Here is a 19137-nt window from a genome sequence, read left to right as displayed (position 1 = left end):
ACAGAGAAATCAGATGATTCTCAGTTGCATAAGTATTTTACCCTTTTGCCTAATTAACCAAACAGTAAATCACTTCAGGAGCAAATTATTTGTTTGAAAGGTTATAAAACAAGTGTAATAGGTTTCACCTGTCTGTAATCAGTGGTTTAACTTAAAAATTAATTTTCCCCACTTATCAAAGGAGTTTTAAGGTGCAACTCACTTGGTCAACAAACAAGGTAAACATGAAGACCAAGGAGCTTTCCAAACAAGTCAGACATAAAGAGGTGGAGACGCACCGTTCAGGAGAGGGTTAGAAGAAGATTTCGAAGTCACTCATTATCCCTTTGAGTACGGTGAAATCCATCATGAAGAAGTGGAAGACGTATCATATCAGCCAGACTCTACCTAGATCAGGTCGCCCATCCAAACTCAACAGCGGGGCAAGCAGGAAACCGATTTGGGATGTCTCAATAAGGCCAACAATGACTTTGAATAATCTGCATGGCTCTATGTACAAGATGGGGGTCAGTGTTCATCAATCAACAATATCGTGTTCTCTTCACAAATATGGTCCCCGTGAACAGGTGCCAAGAAAGAAGCCATTCCTGAAAAAAAGCACATCTACAAGCTTACATGGAGATTGCAAAAAAGCATCTTGATGATACTGCAGGCATGTTGGAGAAAGGTTTTGTGGTCATACGAGACAAAAATTGAACTTTTTGGTCTAAATTCAAAGCGTTAGTCTGGCGCGAGCCTACCACTGCACATCACCCAGTCAACGCCATCCCTACCATCAAACATGGTGGTGGAATCATCTTGGTATGGAGCTACTTTTCAGCAGGGACTGGCAAACTTGTCAGTATAGAAGGGGAAATTGATATTGCAAAGTACAGGAGAATCCTTGATGAAAACCTGCTTGAGTCAGCCATGAATCTGAAACTGAGTAGGAAATTCGCATTTCAGCAGGACAATGATGTGAAGCACAAAGCTAAAGCCACACTGAAGTGGCTGAATAAGAAGAAAATAAATGTTCTTGATTGGCCCAAAGTCCAAACTTGAACCCATTTGAACATTTATAGTAAGATGTGAAGATTGTAGTCCATTGATGATCCCCGTCCAAAATGGCGGAACTCGAGCAATTGTCACATGAAGAATGGGCAAAGATTTCACCATTGCAAAGCTGGCAGAGTCCGACCCGAAAAGACTCATAGCAGTCATTGCTGCAAAACGTGCTTCCATAAAGTACTGACCTCAGGGGTTGAATACTTTTGCAACCAATGAATTTTGATGTGTACATGTTTTTTGCAAGTATTCCTGACATGTAACCTCCTTGAACTATAACAGTGTTTAGTTTTGTCTCTCCAGGTATGAACTAGAAGGGCACTCGCTCAAGCGCGTACCTCCGCTTGGCTGATTAGTTTTCGTTTTGTATCCCACTGATAGGTTGGATCTGGATTCAGATCTGAACTAAAATTTAATCGGCTTGTTCTTGTCACCTAACAAACTCATCCACCAAGTTTTGTCCGAATCCGGCCATGACTTTTTGAGATATCGAACCATATATCGTTTTATCCTGATCGCTCACTGGTGAAAAACCCTCTGATTAAATTCTCGGATCCAGATCTGGATTTTTGGATCTTCACAAAAATCTAATCATTTCATCCTTGTCACATTGCAAAGCTCTCCACCAAATATCGTCCAAATCCGTCCACAACTTTTTGAGACATCTTGTTCACAAACAAACATACAGACCAACAGACAGGGATGAAAACATAACCTTCATCCACCTCTGGTTGCGGATTTAATGAAAAAGTTAATTTGGAAAAATTGTTTCCAGATAATTCGTAATTCATCTAAATGTGGTATTATTGGTAGGGGATGAATACTTTTGCAGGCCACTGTATAAACTGTCCGCTTGATATTTCCCCGGCAGGGTGATTCATCAATGTGTGTGCCGTCCCCCAGAAAGACATTAAACGGTGGACCTGTCTGCCAGCTTTCGTTGGTGGACGTCAATGATCCCACGATCTTTTGCCAAGAGTTAGGCGAGCTATCGCCGGCACCCCAACCAAATTCCAAATTCCTGCCCTCCCCAGCAGACGGCATTTCATCAATGGCAAAGGCACACCCTCGGCCAATGATGCTACCCTGCAGCCTTGTGCCGCATTCGAACAAAGAATGACATTCAAGTCAGGGGTCATCCACCTTCCCAACCATGTCTTCACATGGTGCCAGTCCACCCTTTGTGATTTACGCAATGTCCTCAAAGCAACTTAAGATGGCTACTGAAATGCTACATCGGAAAAAGTTTGATGGAAGGAGAAGTTGACCACTTGAAAACCTGAAAACCAAACCCCCCAAAAATATAATAATTATATAATCCTTATGTTAAAAACATGAGGAGTGATGGCTGTTTAACAGATATCTTATATGTTTTGCTTTCCCTTGCAGGCTGCTGAGCTATACATGAACGTTTCGCTCGTAAAGGAGGCAATTGATACCTTAGTTGCTGCCGGTGACTGGAATAATGCGAAACGCATTGCAAAAGAAATTGATCCCAGGTGTGTTAGAGGCCTTCCTTGATTTGATCTATTTGATAGTGATGAAGCATTCACATATTGCTTTCACAATGGCCAAGTTTTTGTTGATTGCTTATTATATCAAGGCATCCACCACAACCTTGGATAACTTCTGTTTATTTTCCTGAAACGTCAACACGGCACATCATCTTGTCTCGCATTTCCTGTGATCTGAAAGGGCAAGCATGTAGTCATGATCGGGTAATTGAAGAAGGATGTAGGAATGGAACCTTTAAGGTTTTTTTGTTTTTTTGTTTTTGACTATCTGTCATGTGCTTAATGCAAAAATAACACTAATTAGATGACAAGAATACAGTGAAACTGGTGTGAATCACAGCTCCACACATCGGTGTCAAGTCCAGCCTGCCTCAATCAAACAGTCGGCGTGTGTCTGTCCGCCTTCCATCTCACTGCCCTTCCATCTCTCCAAAGGACCTTGTCTACCCACACAACAACAAATTGAATTAATTTGACGTGCTGTCTCAGGCTGTGCTGTGTTGAATCTTAACAATAGAGAGGATTTGAACATGTGTGTCAGTGTATAACACGGTCAAGTCAGTTATACTTTTATAAACGAATGAGTAAATTATGGATCCAGGGCACACAATCAACATTGCAATTACGCTTTTGCTGTCACAACACTTGATAAAGCACATTTTTGCTTCCTATTTTTTTTTTTAATCACAATTTTTTGCTGTTAAAATATAAACAGCAATATCTTCTTCTTCTTTCGGCTGCTCCCGTTAGGGGTCGCCACAGCGGATCATCCATATGATCCGCATAGTGATTTGGCACATGTTTCACGCCGGATGCCCTTCCTGACGCAACCCTGGTCGCCTCTTGCGACACAGGGATTTGGTACACCTATTTTAACCGGGGTATACACCGGGCCCAGTACACTGGTACGCATTTCGCCGACCTCGGAAGGATGACAGGCTGAGTCAACCCCCTGGTGTATTAATTCAGTGACCCAACGGGGCTTGAACTCAGGACCTTTTGGATCCCAAGCCGCTGCCCTAACCACTGTGCCAACACCAGGATTCCCACATCAGGAATAGCAGATGGCTATTCCCGCACCAGGGAATGTCTTTTCATTTTTCTTCACACTTCTTACATACACTCATACATTTTCTTTTTCTTCACACTTCTTCCTTCTCCACACTTCTTCCTGTTCACCTTTCTTCGTGGTGGCTTCCACACCACATGGTCCCGGCACGGCACTTCCAACACCACAGCCAGGGCACCCGGACCTCAAATCCGATATATTTGAATGAAACGAGCCATCCTGGAGCTGCAAAACATCGTACAGATCGGACGGACTTCGGAACGGTCACCAGACCAAAGGGAATCTAACCGCACAAGAGGAGCGCAAGGAGTGAGTTTGGGTGCCAGACCGTGGTAATGGTCTCTTCAACCGGAGCGGCCATAAGTTCACTGGGGTACTTTATTAGTCCCCATTCTTTTCTTATCTTCCTCAATCATCTCTCCCCTCTACCCACCTCTCTGTGTCATTCCTTGGGTGTATAGATCCAGTGCTGTATTTCCTTGAAAGTGATTGTTATAAGTGTTCCAGGGCAAGTATGATGGCACTAGGGGAAGAGCAAATGTATATTTGTTTCAACTGTGTTGAATTACGTGCCATTTGTGTGTCTTTTTTTCCCCCGCCATTTTTGATCTTTTTGTTTTCCGACCATTTTCTCTCACCTGATTATCTCCCCATAATTTCTCCCATTATATTCCACTCTTTCGTTCCTTTGCTTGCCTGTCATAAACGAATGAAAGTGGTGATACCTGTCTTGATTTATACTGCTTGTGGATGGTCGCGGATCGCGTTCCTGGGGAGAAATTGGTCCGAGACTCCATGTGTTATGGTGACCTACAAAATGGGACACGCGACGTTTGTTTGCTCAGCCAATTATTGAACTGCCACGTAGTCACTGTCACGGTTCCCTGTCTGCCACGCTGAACTCACCGTCATGGTAAACTGACTCTGGGTGTGAAGATCCAGCCCGAGTTGAGGATTGTAGGTTATATCTGTCCTTTTGTCCTTTTGTCCTTTTGTCCTCAACTCTGTCCTTTTGGAGTTATCCGAGGCAACATCCGTAACAATACATTTCAGAAAATCTCTGGTTAAAAAACACCTAAACATTATCTTATGTAGGCAAAGGTGTCGCATATACTGTACATTTTGTGATAGTCATCAGTTATTCCGGTTGCCGGGTCGAACATGGTGAGTCGGGTCAAAGCAAATGCGAAAGTCAAACGCTTCACAAACTCCCTGCTGGATCCCCATGTCCAAAGCAATGTTACCTTGCAGATTGGAATCCCCAAACCACGTGAATGTCATGCCGGTAGGCGTCATGTGCCTTGATCTAATTAGGCTGAGCAAACCTGAAGGCCATGTGACATGGTCTTCTCGCGGTATTGAGACTGTGAACAATCAACCCTTAACGGGACATATTCAAGCCACCAAGACAACCAAAATTCACCCAAGACAAAGTGTATTTGAAACAAATTGATGGCATGGGGAGGGAACACGAGGAAGCAATCACAAATAACAACAAGAAAAAGAGCAATCAGAGATTGCAGACCCTCGCCAGGACTTGTTTTGTGTGGTGTTTGTGTAGTTTTTTTGTCGTGTATTTTGTGTGCTGGTGTGTTATGGAATTAATAAGAGACATAATTAGAACTGCCACTTTATAACTGCTGGCAGTGATGACCGGGTACCAAGACCTCCCACTTTGATGCAACCCCGCTTTGATTGGACACCTGACCCTGATCCATGACATATTTTATAATTATTCAATTGAATTCAGAATGAGATTAAAATAAATTCAATTCAAATGAAATGGAAGACCAAATTGGTACAGTCCTGTATTGGAGTAATGAGAAGCAACCCGACCAAGCAAAAAGCAAAGATGAAGTCATCAGGAGGAACCTGGATAGGATTCACATTTCAGGTGCTACTCTTCTACACTCAAACCCATCCATGCACAGCCAAGCGAGCCTTATTCAAAAAAAAAAGAAAAAACAATCAAAAACATCCCAGATCAAAAATATTAAATAATTTTGGCTGCCAGACCATGTGTCCGATGAAGTTTTAAATTTTAAATCTTTATTCTACATCACCACGAGATCATGATTGTGAAGTTTTGTGTCGATTGATTAAGCGGTTCCAGAGAAAATATGATTTAATATTTTTCTTAAATCCAATATGGCTGCAAAACCATGTGAGCTGTCAATTATTCCTCAACAAACTTGTACTTGCATGGCTTGGGGAACATTTGTGAGGAAGTTTCTCCCCGATCTCTCCAGCTGTTCTGGAGAAGAAGATTTTTTTTTATACGTTTTAGGGTAAATCCAACATGGCTGCCACACCACGTGACCTGTGACGTCATATTTATAATTAAAACATTATACCTGAGTCGTCGCACCAATAGTGAAAATTTCTTCTCAATTCAACAAGTGGTTGCAGAAAAAAACAAATCACGAAAATTCTGTGCGGAAAAACAAACTGACGACAGACAAACAGACGAACAAACGGACCCAAATGTAATACCCTCTCCTTCAGTGAGAGTAATAATTAAACAATAACCCCTTTATCCAGCCTTGGTGTTGACTTAATGGTTGAGGTGGCTGGCTTAAGATTGTAGGGTCTTGAGTTCAAGCCCTTGCCAGGCTGTTGAATTAACAGCAGGTGCGTTTGATTCAGCCTGTCATCCTCTTGAGGTTGGCAAAATGAGTTCCAGCTAACAGGGTAATAACCATTCAGGGTAATCTGTGTCAGAGTGGTGACCTGTCCAGGACTGTGCTCCTTGCCAATGAAACTGCCTCAGCATCCCGATGTGCCTGACAGTCTGAAAAGAGTTGTTTTGTCATCATTATTATTATTATTATTATTATTATTATTATTATTATTATTCGCCCCCCCTGTTGGACGAAGTGCAAAACAGTGGCTTCTGGATTTGGTCTCGATTTTTGTGTCTGCACGTGCGTGCGTGTGCATCCGCAACCATATATCGGACATGTATGAACCAATTTTATTCATACTGGGCACAGAGACAACACTTGATGGGAAACATATGCGTGTCATGACTTTTTTTCGAGATCAGATGCAATATGGCTGATTGGTAGCCATTTTAGTTGAAAAAAACCCCGATGTTGAACACGTCCTCAACCATTTTTTCAGACTGATGTTGTTTAAACTTGGCACACAAATAATGAATGATGGATTACATGTGCACCTCGTCTTTTTTTTTGACATCAAATCCAAGATGGCCGACTGGTGGCCATTTTGTTACTTAAATGTGTCCCCAACTGTTTCTCAGGCATGCGTGGTCTGATTTTGTTCAAACTTGGCACAAGCACAGTACATGATGGCATACATGTGCCCCTCACTTTATTTTGCGATCTGATCAACAATGGCCAACTGGTAGACTGGTGGCCATTTTAGTTGGAAATAAATAAGAGCTCCCTCTTTATCTCCATGCAGCACAATTGCTAAAACAACAGGGCTATGATATTTTATGCCTTTTTTACTTATTATTATTATTATTATTATTATTATTAACCCCTTTATCCACGATCTGATCTCCCCGCCAACGAATCAACGATGAACGGAATATCCTCAAACAGCTTATGCCCTTGGGCCCTAGCGTTCACACCACAAGAGATAGACACAGAAGCTGACAGGATGGAAATACAGGGCGATGCCTAGCAGGACACTGTGTGCATGATTTCAGTCGGCATACAGTAACCAATGTCAGTGGCAGCTGGGAATCGGCCTTTTTGACAGTTGTGGTTCGCATGCCATCACACACTTGCGAGGAGGTGGAGTGTAGCCGGGTGGGCAGGGGCATAGCTCTGGCGTGCAGTTATGCAAGACCCGATGCTGCTTCTATCCAGTCTAAATCCAGGCATCTCCTCCTATTCTGCTTGGCGCATCCGCTTTTATACCCTCGGTCCCCACCTGCTCAGATGACGCACTTAGCCCTTCCTCTCGCAGCCACTATTGGTCTGTGTCCTCGCCAGTGAGTGGGGGCAAAGCCTCTCTCCCGGCATTTCACTCGATTTCGGAAGGTAAAAACCTCAAATAGAAGGTCAATAGGGTTGGGATTTTTCGACACAGACAACAGGGTGGGTGTCTCTAAACATGATGGTGATGCCTGTCTAATATCACATTTAATCTTTTACGCTGGTTCTAAACATCCATTAAGGAAATAACTATACCATATTAAGCCTTTATTAACCTTCAGGAGTCATTTCCACAACAACATACAACTTTCAATCTTGTCTTTTATCATCATAATAAAAACTTTTCATTCTCCACTTGGATTAACATATGATATTATTTTTCCTCTTCACTTTTGATCTCCATCATTGGATACTTCTCTAAATGTTGTACACAATAGTTGCACGACCTAAATTTTGGAGATGATATTTAATTACTATTTCTCATAATATGTAATTGATACTGCATCATAATAAATAAACCAAATGGGCTTTGCACTTTAGCCATAAATATATAATTATTTTTGGAAGCTTCTCTCGGAAACGTGGTGTAGAGGGTGCTGTTAGAGTGGAGTGAAAGAGGTTTGCAGTACAGGTGAGGATTGAAGGAAGAGGTGGCTCGTGGCTCTTGAAGTAGTTTTGACTTTTAGTTGTGGACATCATCAGAAAACGGTTTGGTGGTTAGGCCTAAGTCACATTTGCTCTACGGCGAGGATACGGCGGCCGTACGCCCTCTGAATTGACAGAAACGTGCGGCGGCTGCAGAGTTTCTGCGGTGGCCTCAGGGTGGCCCTGCGCCATTTGGCTATCTTTTACAGGCCGTAGGGGTCACCGTGGAATTATAACGCATAGTTATAACTTTTTTCACTTCTATGTTCGCCGTAGCAATTCGACAAGCCGAAAAAAAAAAAAACTGGTAAAAAAAAAAAAATGAACCCACTCGTTACTGTCCGTCTGACCACACGTTCGCCTTAGGGCCCCCCTGCGGTCGCCTTGTGGGCACCTTGAGGCTACCTTGCGTCTGTCTTGAAAATTCTATGGCCGCCGCAGGGCCCCCTTAAGGTCACCGTGCGACATCAAATCAAAGACTGTACGGCACCCGCACGTTTTGGGTCTACACAATTTCTAAATATGCCGTACGGCTCCCCAAAAAAAAACATATGTGACTGCGACATTGTGTGACTGTGGAAATACTGCGGCCGTCCTATAATTGCTAGTGGCCGTAGATTTTGGAGACCCCACGGCCGCCGTGGCAAATGTGACTTAGGCCTTAGCTCGAACACTGACCCGGTTTATTGTTTCCTCTGTTTTTTCACTTAGCCATAATGCAGACATATTTCATTGAAATACAGTGCAACACAGCATAACACAAGGGTAGTGAACAGCAATAACCCTAAAATTATGTTCATCAATAAAGGCAAGTCCGATGGACAGTCGGATTAACACTGCCCCGAAATAATGTTCACTGCTGAATGCTTCACCCTGAAAACTGCATCACAGATGAATGGAGCTCTGTTTTTCATGGCGGTGCAGATCCATGGTTAACAGACCTGCTGTAACTGCAAACACGCTGTGAGCAAGTGTGCCGTCACATTCGAGCACACCGACAGCCTGTTTTTTAAATCACATTCTTGGTCTCTTAGCCTTTAATCCATGTCGCTCTCACTTGGCATTTGCTGAAATAATAGTACAAATGACACCTGAAATAATAAAAGTTGTAACCTTCACCTTTGGTGAACAGTACTTTTGCCTTCCCTAAAATTGTTATTTCTTCTTTTTCAGGTTTGAAAGCCATGTCAATGAAAAGTACAGAGAGTATTTGAAAACCCATGGCAAAGCCGATTCAGTGAGTTTCTCTTTTTTTAAGTAGCTCTGTGTTTTGATTTCTGAGTCACGGCTTTGCCTTGCCCCTATCATGGTTTGCACAAATTGGCTCTCGGAGAATGCCACTGGAGGCACGAAATTGGATTGCTCAAAGGTGGCCATGGTGCAAAGTTTCCATTTTAAAACTTTTTCTGATATATATATATATATATATATATATATATATATATATATATATATATATATATATATATATATATTTTTTTTTTTTTTATCACCGCACGCAAGTACTCCATTATGCTCTCAACTACTCTTATCCCTAATCTACATTCTTATTTCTTTTAATGGCTGAAAAAGTGTTAACTGGCCGATTTTGCCTTTTCGTGGGAATCGCGTTCGCATTTTATTTGGATAGTCTTGATTTAACCTTCTCATTGACAAGTCTGTCAAAGTTTGTCAAATTTCTGGAGATGTAAGACTTTCTGCTTTGAATTGCATTGCTGGTGAGCCTAATCAATTCCTCACCATGAATATGTCCCTCCTTTACTGATTCAATGCCCAATGCTTGCTGCTCAAAATCGTCAGTTTGTACTATTTTGCAATCAAAATCTGCTTCATTTGCTTCTACTGCACTGGGTTGAATATCTGATGTGTGATTTATGGGTTTCTGTTTGAGCTACTTCGAGAAAGCTTTCAAATAAAAAAAGGACGGAATGAAAAAATAGTCTTAATCATGAAGACAAGTGCTGTTCTACATTAGTGGACAGGTAGAACAATGGAAGGAATTGACAGAATGTTGATCAAAGTATGCTAATTGCTATGGGAAGCAATGATAAGCTTCGCTTTTGGGTGGTAAATCTTCGTCGGCAAAATACGTTCACAAAAGACCACAAGACCTTTTTTGCTGCGATGCAGGTTTAATACCTGAAACCTCAACTTTTCCTTGCTTCCTATGGTGATTGGCTTGCCTCGATCACTGTTCTGTTGATCCAATCCAGTGTCAATCAAGCTCGATTCTCCTTATTAAAGCGCAGCAATCTCTTGGACATTTACTGGAGTATATGATCTCCTAAACTCACAAGGATTGAGACTCTGTGGCAAAATGTTGAGAGCGTCCTCACTGAATCTGGAAGGCCAGTGATTCGAATCGCATCCGAATCATACGAAAGACTTTTAAAATGGCACGTGCTGCTTCCTTACTTGATTCTCATCATTTATGAAGGATCAAGCACCGGCAAACAACCACATGTTGGCAACACTGGTGCTGGCCTTTGATAGGCATAATGACCTCCCCCTGCATTGACATCCTTGTAAGGGAACATATATATTATATTAAACGATAATTAAGCTCACCGTTTCGCACAAATTTTCCTCGTGATGTTTCAGATTGTTTGGTGTCATGATTAAACAGGGACCTTGAATTGTGATGGAATTAACAACTGAATATGTATACAATTTTGATAAATTCTGCATCTTAAAACGCAACCTGAACAGCTTCTCATAACATCATTGCACGGTCAAAATTAGTGCTGGTCTTGTAACCCAGACAATCATAAAAACTGTAAAGGATTAGTATATTTTCTTTATTTTTTTGGGGCCATCAGGATTAGTGGATAGTCCATCAAGAGTAAAAATATGTGTCGGTGAGTGTGGAGTCACTGTGATTTGTTGTTATCGCCGTACTTCATCAGTATATGGTTGTTCAACTCTACAGTTGTGTGAATCCGGGCTCTACTGGATTTATGTTCTGTGGATGTGACCAGCTCAACAGGCAGTTGGTGCTTGAATGTTATTTTTCAGCTCGTGCAGTGTTTCCACCATTAATGGCATATCTTTATTGGTGTCATCTCATCATCAATTCTTCCCCCCCCCCTCTCATTTTTACTTCCGCCACCGAAGGTGGACTGAGATGATGTTTTCATCCATGTTTCTCTGTTTGTTTGTATGTCTGTGAACAGGATATCTCAAAAAGTTGTGGACAGGTGAGGTGTGTGACAAGGACAAACTGATTAGATTTTGGTGAAGATCTGGATACGAGAATTTTATAAATTTCAAAGTGATTCTTCACTATTGAGAGATAGGGCCAAAAACGATATACAGCATGATATTTCACAAAGTTGTGAACAGATGATGACAAAACTTGATGGATGAGTTTGGTGGTTGACAAGAAGCAGCCGATTTGATTTTGGTCCATGTGCGGATGCAGATCCGGCCTATCAGTCATAATGCGAGACAAAACGTCAACTGTTCAGCTTGGTGGAGGTATGCGCTCTACCGAGTGCCGTTTTAGTCATATCTGTTATCTTTTCTTCTTCCCGACCCATGACCTTGCTGTCCTCATCAAATCTCTCCCACATCTCCCAATTTACTTGCCAGTTTTTATGTTTTCTTCCCTCTTCTGTCTCCTCCTTCTTTCCGTTGATCCTGTTGTTGCGTCCACTTTTTGCCCCCATTGCTTCATTTTAGTCTGCTACCTTCTATCCTCCATCACATCACTCATCCATCTGTGAGCCCAAACTTTATATCCAAAATGATTTCCTTTATGTTTCCTGCTTTCGCTAAATTTTACAGTAATTATATTTGTCATAATAATTATCGATTAACGTGCTCAACTAGAACGGCACTTGGCGGAGCCGACAGGCTGACCAGTTTATGTTTTCTATTCCACTGATAGGCCGGATCCGAATTATTATTATTTTTATTAGAATTATTTTTTTACTTGTGTGACGTGAAACCAAATCGTTGAGTCAGGAAAACAAGCTGCACAGTTGTGTTTCTGTGGCACCAGCTCAGTGGCCTAAGGACTCAATCTCAATGCAATTGAACATCTTTGGGTTGGACCGGAGAACTGTTTGCATTCCGCTCCAGAGACATCACCTAACCGGATGAAATGTTTTTGCACAGAATCTGAATACTTTTTGTTTATGTTTGTTTTTTGTTACGTGCAAAATCGAAGATTTTTCCAAGTACATTGGTCAGTCGATTTTGTTAGTCTGTCTGTCTATCAATCGCCTACAGGTCACAATTTAAAACCGATCTTCACGAAACTTCACCACTCTGTCAAGGTATTCTCAACCGAGAAGCCGATTGATTTGAGATCAAAGGTTATCTTGAGGTCGAATTTCTAAAATCATCATTTTGACTTGAAATTGATTGACTTGAAATTGGAACAGGATTTGCATGTTACGTCACTGAATTGGGAAAACAACTGTCATTGAGATCAAAAGGTCAAAGGTCAACTCGAGGTCAAACTTCTAAAATCATAAAAGTTTCAACTGAGAAATTGTCTGTTTACATCCTATTAACTTGAAAGTTGAACATGATTTGCATAGTCCATCACTGAATTGGGAAAGCAACTTTTTTGAGGTCAAAAGGTCAAAGGTCATCTCAAGGTAAAACTTCTAAAATCATCAATTTCAATCTGAAAAATAATTAATCAATTTCCATCCGATTGACCTGAGCTTTGATTAAGATTGTCAATTTGAATCTTAATGAAATGGACAATTTGATGTATCCATGGCAACCTTTGGAGAGGGGGGGGGTGGCAAAAGGTCAACTCGAGGTCAAACTTCTAAAATCATCAAATTTTCAATTGAGAAATTGTCCGTTTACATCCTATTAACTTGAAAGTTGAACACGATTTGCATAGTCCATCACTGAATTGAGAAAGCAACTTTTTTGAGGTCAAAAGATCACCTCAAGGTCAAACTTCTAAAATCATCAATTTCAATCTGAAAAATGATCGATTCCCATCCGATTGACCTGAGCTTTGATTAAGATTGTCATTTTTAATCTTGATGAAATGGACAATTTGATGTATCCATGGCAACCTTTGTAGAGGATGGGGGGAGGGTGGATTTTTCAAGTATCGTGCTCTGCACGACGTCTTTCTCTTGTTTGTTTATTTTTGAAATATTGTCTCCTGAGCATTTTTCCGTGCTAAAGGTGTCACCTCAAAACTTATGCCATTGTGCAGTTGTATTAGTGCACTCATGACAAATCATGAACGTTTCCATTTTCACCCTGAACAGCCTTGCGAATCGAACCCATATTGATGAGGGAAATGCAACGCAACTTTGCCCAGTCCACCGCAGAGTGTGGGGGTCTTAAACGATTGTGTTTCCGAGCATGCGCTACGAGTACAAGTGTTACGCTCCCACGGTCTTTCATATTTTCCTCTTGGTTGCGTGATTAAAATATATCGATCGTATTTAAAGCAATGAATTCCAGGAGCATTCATTTACTTGCGGACTTAACACCGATTCAATGATTATTGGCTTTCCAGATGAATGGCCTCCCCCTTTTTTGTGTGAATTTCCATTTAACATCGATCACACTCGTCCACAAAGGCCCAAAGTTGGAAGTAATGAATCCCCTTACAAGCATTAACCAAACTTGTCACATAAATAATTAATCCCATTGCAGACAGGAACAAATAGCCATTAATTTTGCCTTTTGATATTGTCACTGTGTTGCACCTGACATGCTGTAAGCATGCCTAAATTACTCTGGTGTCAATAACACCGTATTGAAGCCTCGGGCTCTGATGAATATTTTCACCATTATATTTGAAAATATCAGCAGGATGGTGCAGAGGGATCACACTTTCCTCTTAGTTGTCTAGTCTGCGTTTAATTAACGATCCGTCTCCAATCTCTCGGATTGGTGCTTCGGAGGCAGGACATTGCAACAATGAGTGCGTCATCCCTCGAATTAACAACATCGCAGCAAGCCTGTCCCATCTGCGAGAATTTGTTTGTGGATGTTAAAGATCTCACCGTGTCCTTCGCGAAGAGTAAGCGGGTTATCGCCGGCACCATGAACAAATTCCAAATTCCTGCTCTAAACTAAAGGGGGGGCACTGCATCAGCAGCAGCACTGTCGTGCCACAGTTATGATGCCACCCATCAGCCAAATTGTAAATTTATTACTGACCCTTCATGCATTTGCAAGAAGAAGTACTTTAATTTTTGTTTCATCAACTTTCATTGTCTTCAAGTCGATTAATTTTTGCCTTCCTTTTTTAATTTATTAAATAACTCCTCTCCATACATATTTGCAAGGATTTACAAGGAATTTTGACACCACTGGAGGCCATTGGACTCGTCATGACTGCACGACACAAACACGAGATCCCTGGACCCCCTCTATCTCCAACGCATCTGGGTACCTATCTCATTTCAACCGAAACCTATCTACTCTTTCAGCTGCCACTACGTTTCCAGAGAGATCATTCCATGCATTCACGACTCTCTGACTCAAACACCACTGCCTTATCATTGTCCTAACTCTCCTCTTCGTTGCTTTCAGGCGATGGACCCTGGTCCTTTCATTGTCTATTTTGCTGAAACACTCTTCTGTACCCTTCATAATCTCAAAGATCTCTATCAGATCTACCTTTGCTGCCTGTCACAATGCTGTCTGCTTACCCCCCTTCAGAAAGAAAATACTCTTCCACTCTGCTTTCCCATGTTCCAGGACCCACGGCAGTTTAAAATCCCCAATAATCAATATTCCTCTCTTACCACATGTCTTTCTAAATTATTCACATATCCATATTTCCTGCTCTTCCCTCGCACCAGGAGCCCGATAAAAGCATCCTCCAAGTTTCTTACTATTCTTGCTGTCTCTAATCTCCATCCACACAGAATCCTCACCATCAATTCCCTCCTTAACGTAATGCCTTTCTCTCAATACAATGTCATCCCTCACTCAGATTGCCACACCTCCTCCTGTTTTCTCTTTCCTATCACACCTATAAACCATGTAGCCTTTAATTCCTGTCTCAGTTGGATTGCTTGCAAAGCCGTGTCTCACAGTAAATATGTCGTACCCCTAGCCATCCATTCTAGATGAGTCCAGCCAGGCCCAGAATTCCAGCTCTTCCATCTTACCATTCAAGCTCATGGCATTCATATAAAACACCTTCAACCAGTGCCTTCCATTAACCATCCCCTGCTGCCCTGACCCTCCAACCAGATCCACAGCCTCTCATCTAAAAAGGTCCCAATTTCTTTCTCAAGAACCACCGTGAATCTCGCCGAACCCCTTCTATTGATCCCCTCTACAGAACGAGGTGTCCACATATTCAGTACCCTCATCCCCGACAAAAACTATCTCCGTGGTCACCCTCTCCATCCAACGCTCACAATCATGCACACCTGCATCACCAACCCCATCATCCACACGACAATCCTCTTCCCTACAAACTCACAGCACTCCCAACAGACTGCACTCACTACAACCCTAATGCCATCATCCCTTTTTGAAACCCCCTCAACTGCAGTATGACTACTCGCACAGCCTGCCACCCCACCTTTGCCCACACACTCATCTGCCCCAATCACACCCAGTCTGTCACCCACCCCTCCTCACCTCAAACACACTCTGCACCCCATGTATCACCCACACTTGCCACACCACCCCATGCCTCCCACACCCCATGTCTTTCTTGGAGTTGACGAAAGAAGATAAAGCTTTGGGGCCGGATAAATATGCGAGAGTATTGAAGGAGATGGCAGAGTAGATAAGCATGATGTTATCAGAGTAGATAAGCATGATGTTATCAGAGGAGAGAAGCATGATGTTATCAGAGGAGAGAAGCATGATGTTATCAGAGTAGATAAGCATGATGTTATCAGAGTAGATAAGCATGATGTTATCAGAGGAGAGAAGCATGATGTTATCAGAGGAGAGAAGCATGATGTTATCAGAGTAGATAAGCATGATGTTAGCAGAGTAGATAAGCATGATGTTATCAGAGGAGAGAAGCATGATATTAACATGCAGTGTCCTGCAAAAGTGTTCACCCCCTTCCAATAACTCCACATCTAGATGAATTACGAATTATATATCAACAAAGTTTCCAAATGAACTTTTTTATTCATAACTGAAGAGATCAAATGAAGCACTGTTATAGTTAAAGAAGGTTACATGTCAGGAAAACCTGCAAAAAAAAAAAAAAATGTACTGATCAAAATTCACTGGTTAACAAAGTAGTTAACCCCTGAGGTCAGGACTAGGTGGAAGAACCTTTTGCAGCAATGACTGCAATGAGTCTTTCTGGGTCGGTCTCGACGAGCTTTGCACAGTGAGATGGTAAGATCTTGACCCGTTCTTCACGTGAAAATTGCTCTGGTTCTGCCAAGTTTGATGGGGATCTTTGTTGGACTACAGTCTTCACGTCTTGCCGTATACTTGTATGTTCAATTAGGTTCAAGTCATGACTTTGATTGGACCACTCAAGAACATTGATTTTCTTCATATTCAGCCAACTCCAGTGTGGCTTTATCTTTATGCTTGAGACCATTGTCCTGCTGAAATGTGAATCTACGACCCAGTTTCAGATTTCTGGCTGACTCGAGCAGGTTTTCATCATATCAAGGGTTCTCTTGTGCATTACACCGTCCATTGTCCCCTCTATCCTGACAAGCTTGCCAGTCCCTGCTAATGAAAAGCAGCCCCCTAACATGATGCTGCCACCACCATGCTTGACAGTTGGGATAGTGCTGACTGGGTGATGTGCAGTGTTAGGCTTTGGTCAGACGTAATATTTTGAATTTAGACCAAAAAGTTAAATCTTTGTCTCATCTGATCGCAAAACTTTTCTCCACATCCCTGCAATATCATTAAGATGCTTTTTTTTTTGGAAAACTCCATACGAGTGTTGAGATGTGTCTTCTTCAGTAATGATTTCTTTCTTGTCGTCTGTCCAAAGAGATCAACGTTGTGAACGGAACGGGATATTGATAATTGATGAACACTGACCTCCGTCTGAGACATAGAGCCTTGCAGATCTTTCAAAGTCATTGTTGGATTTACTGTGACATCCCGACCCAGTTTCCTGCTTGCCCAGCTGCAGAGTTTGGATGGGAGACCTGATCTCGGTGGAGTCGAAGTGGTATGATACATTTTCCACTTCTTAATAATGGATTTCACCGCACTCAAAGGGATAATGAGTGACTTTGAAATCTTCTTGTAACCCTCTCGTGAACGGTGCTTCTCCACCACTCGATCTTCTTCTTGTGTATGGCAGCTTGGCTGCCGGGTAGCTGTCATTTTGTTCGGGCGTAACTGTGCTGCTGATGCTGTGCCCCGATACTAGTACACTGGTATTAATTTCGCCAACCTCAGAAGGATAACAGGTTGAGTCATCCCCACCTGGTATTAATTCAGTGGCCAACGGGGCTCAAACTCAGGTCTCTAAGATACCAAGCCAGCCACCTTAACTTAACCACCAAGCCAACACCAGACTTTCCACCACTCTGTCTGACATCTTTGGAAAGCTCCTTGGTCTTCATGTTTGCCTTGTTGGTTGATCAAGTGAGTTTCACCTTAAAACTCCTTTGATAAGTGGGGAAACTTAATTTTTTAAGTTAAACCACTGATTACAGACAGGTGAAACATATTACACTTGTTTTATAACCTTTGAAACAAATAATTTGCTCCTGAAGTGATTTACTGTCTGGTTAATGAGGCAAAGGGGTTGAATACTTATGCAACTAAGAATTATCTGATTTCTCTGTTAATCAAACTTATTCACATTTTATATGCATTTTTTTTAGCTTTATCACTTTGGAGTAGTTTGTGAAGACTCCATAGATTAAATTTGATTTGAAAGCATCATTAAATAAGCTCAGCTGGAATCAAAATGTGAAAACTTTGGAGGGGTTGAATACTCAATTTTTTTCACACTCGCCCCACACAGGAATTTAATCCTGTTTATTAAAAATATATATATATATATACGTATATATATATATATATATATATATATATATATATATATATATATATATATATATATATATACGTATATATGTGTGTAAATATACAGTGCCTGTAGAAAGTCTACACCCCTTTTCAAAATTTTCACCTTTTGTTGCCTTTATAGCCCATAATTAAGTTGCATTAAATGAGACTTTTTCCACCAAATTTCAGAAAATTATTAAAAATACAAAACTAGAATATCTTTGTCGGATGTGTCCGTCCCCCTTCTAGTAGCAATTGTAAATTAGCTCAGATGTAACTAATCACCTTCAAAATCATACACCTGTGTTAAATTGTTGTGATTCTGATTATTTCAGCATAAAATCAGCTGTTCCTGTAGGTTTCCTCTGCTGGGTAGAGCATTTCATAGCAAAGACTCAACCATGATACCCATGGAGCTTTCAAAAGACCACAGGCCATCCCTCCAAACTGGATGACTAAGCAAGGAGGAGACTGATCAGAGAGGCCACCTCCTCACTCTCGCCCCTCATATGTGGACAAGAGGCCAATGGCAACTTTAAAGGAGCTGCAGGCCTTTATGGTAAAGACTGATCATTGTGTGCATGTGACAACAATATCCCAAACACTCTACAAGTTTGTGAGGTGCTCTACAGCGAACCAAAGCAAATCTGGTGAAAAATGGACATTTTAAAAATAAAGTTATAATGTTTGTGCGGACCACGAAACAATGTACCACATGATGTGTGCACAGACGAGCAGGCAACGTGGCAGATTATCTGCAGTTTATTTCATGGGCGATTAAACTTGACAATGTCTCCAGGGTTGTTCTACGTTAAACAGCAACGTTTTTGTGGATAAAGTCATTATTTGAACAAATTCATTTAATTACTTTAACTGCTGTGGGCACGGTGAAGGTCAGTTTTAAAGTTAAACTGATCTTATATGGTACGCAGCGACAGCCTGGCCAGCCGTTCCTTATCAACCATTTAATTGGAGTGTTTGCTTGAGTGCT

The 19137-nt window shown here is 41.6% G+C and overlaps 1 protein-coding gene across 2 annotated transcripts in view; it reads left to right on the top strand.

Annotated features, from left to right (window-relative positions):
* The window catches only part of IFT172 (intraflagellar transport 172), a 445633-nt gene that overhangs the window by 291504 nt on the left and 134992 nt on the right, over positions 1–19137 (top strand). For both annotated transcript variants that reach the window (XM_085896864.1, XM_085896871.1), the window contains exons 37-38: positions 2434–2543; positions 9354–9417. In XM_085896864.1, coding sequence (XP_085752990.1) covers positions 2434–2543; positions 9354–9417 — 174 coding nt within the window. The remainder of the gene's footprint in view (positions 1–2433; positions 2544–9353; positions 9418–19137) is intronic.

Source organism: Eptatretus burgeri, chromosome 1, assembly GCF_056783735.1.
Source record: "Eptatretus burgeri isolate ZD-2024b chromosome 1, Ebu_testis_v1, whole genome shotgun sequence".
Classification (NCBI taxonomy): domain Eukaryota; kingdom Metazoa; phylum Chordata; class Myxini; order Myxiniformes; family Myxinidae; genus Eptatretus; species Eptatretus burgeri.
Note: the sequence above shows the minus strand (reverse complement) of the source record. Positions and strands in the feature narration are given on the sequence as shown.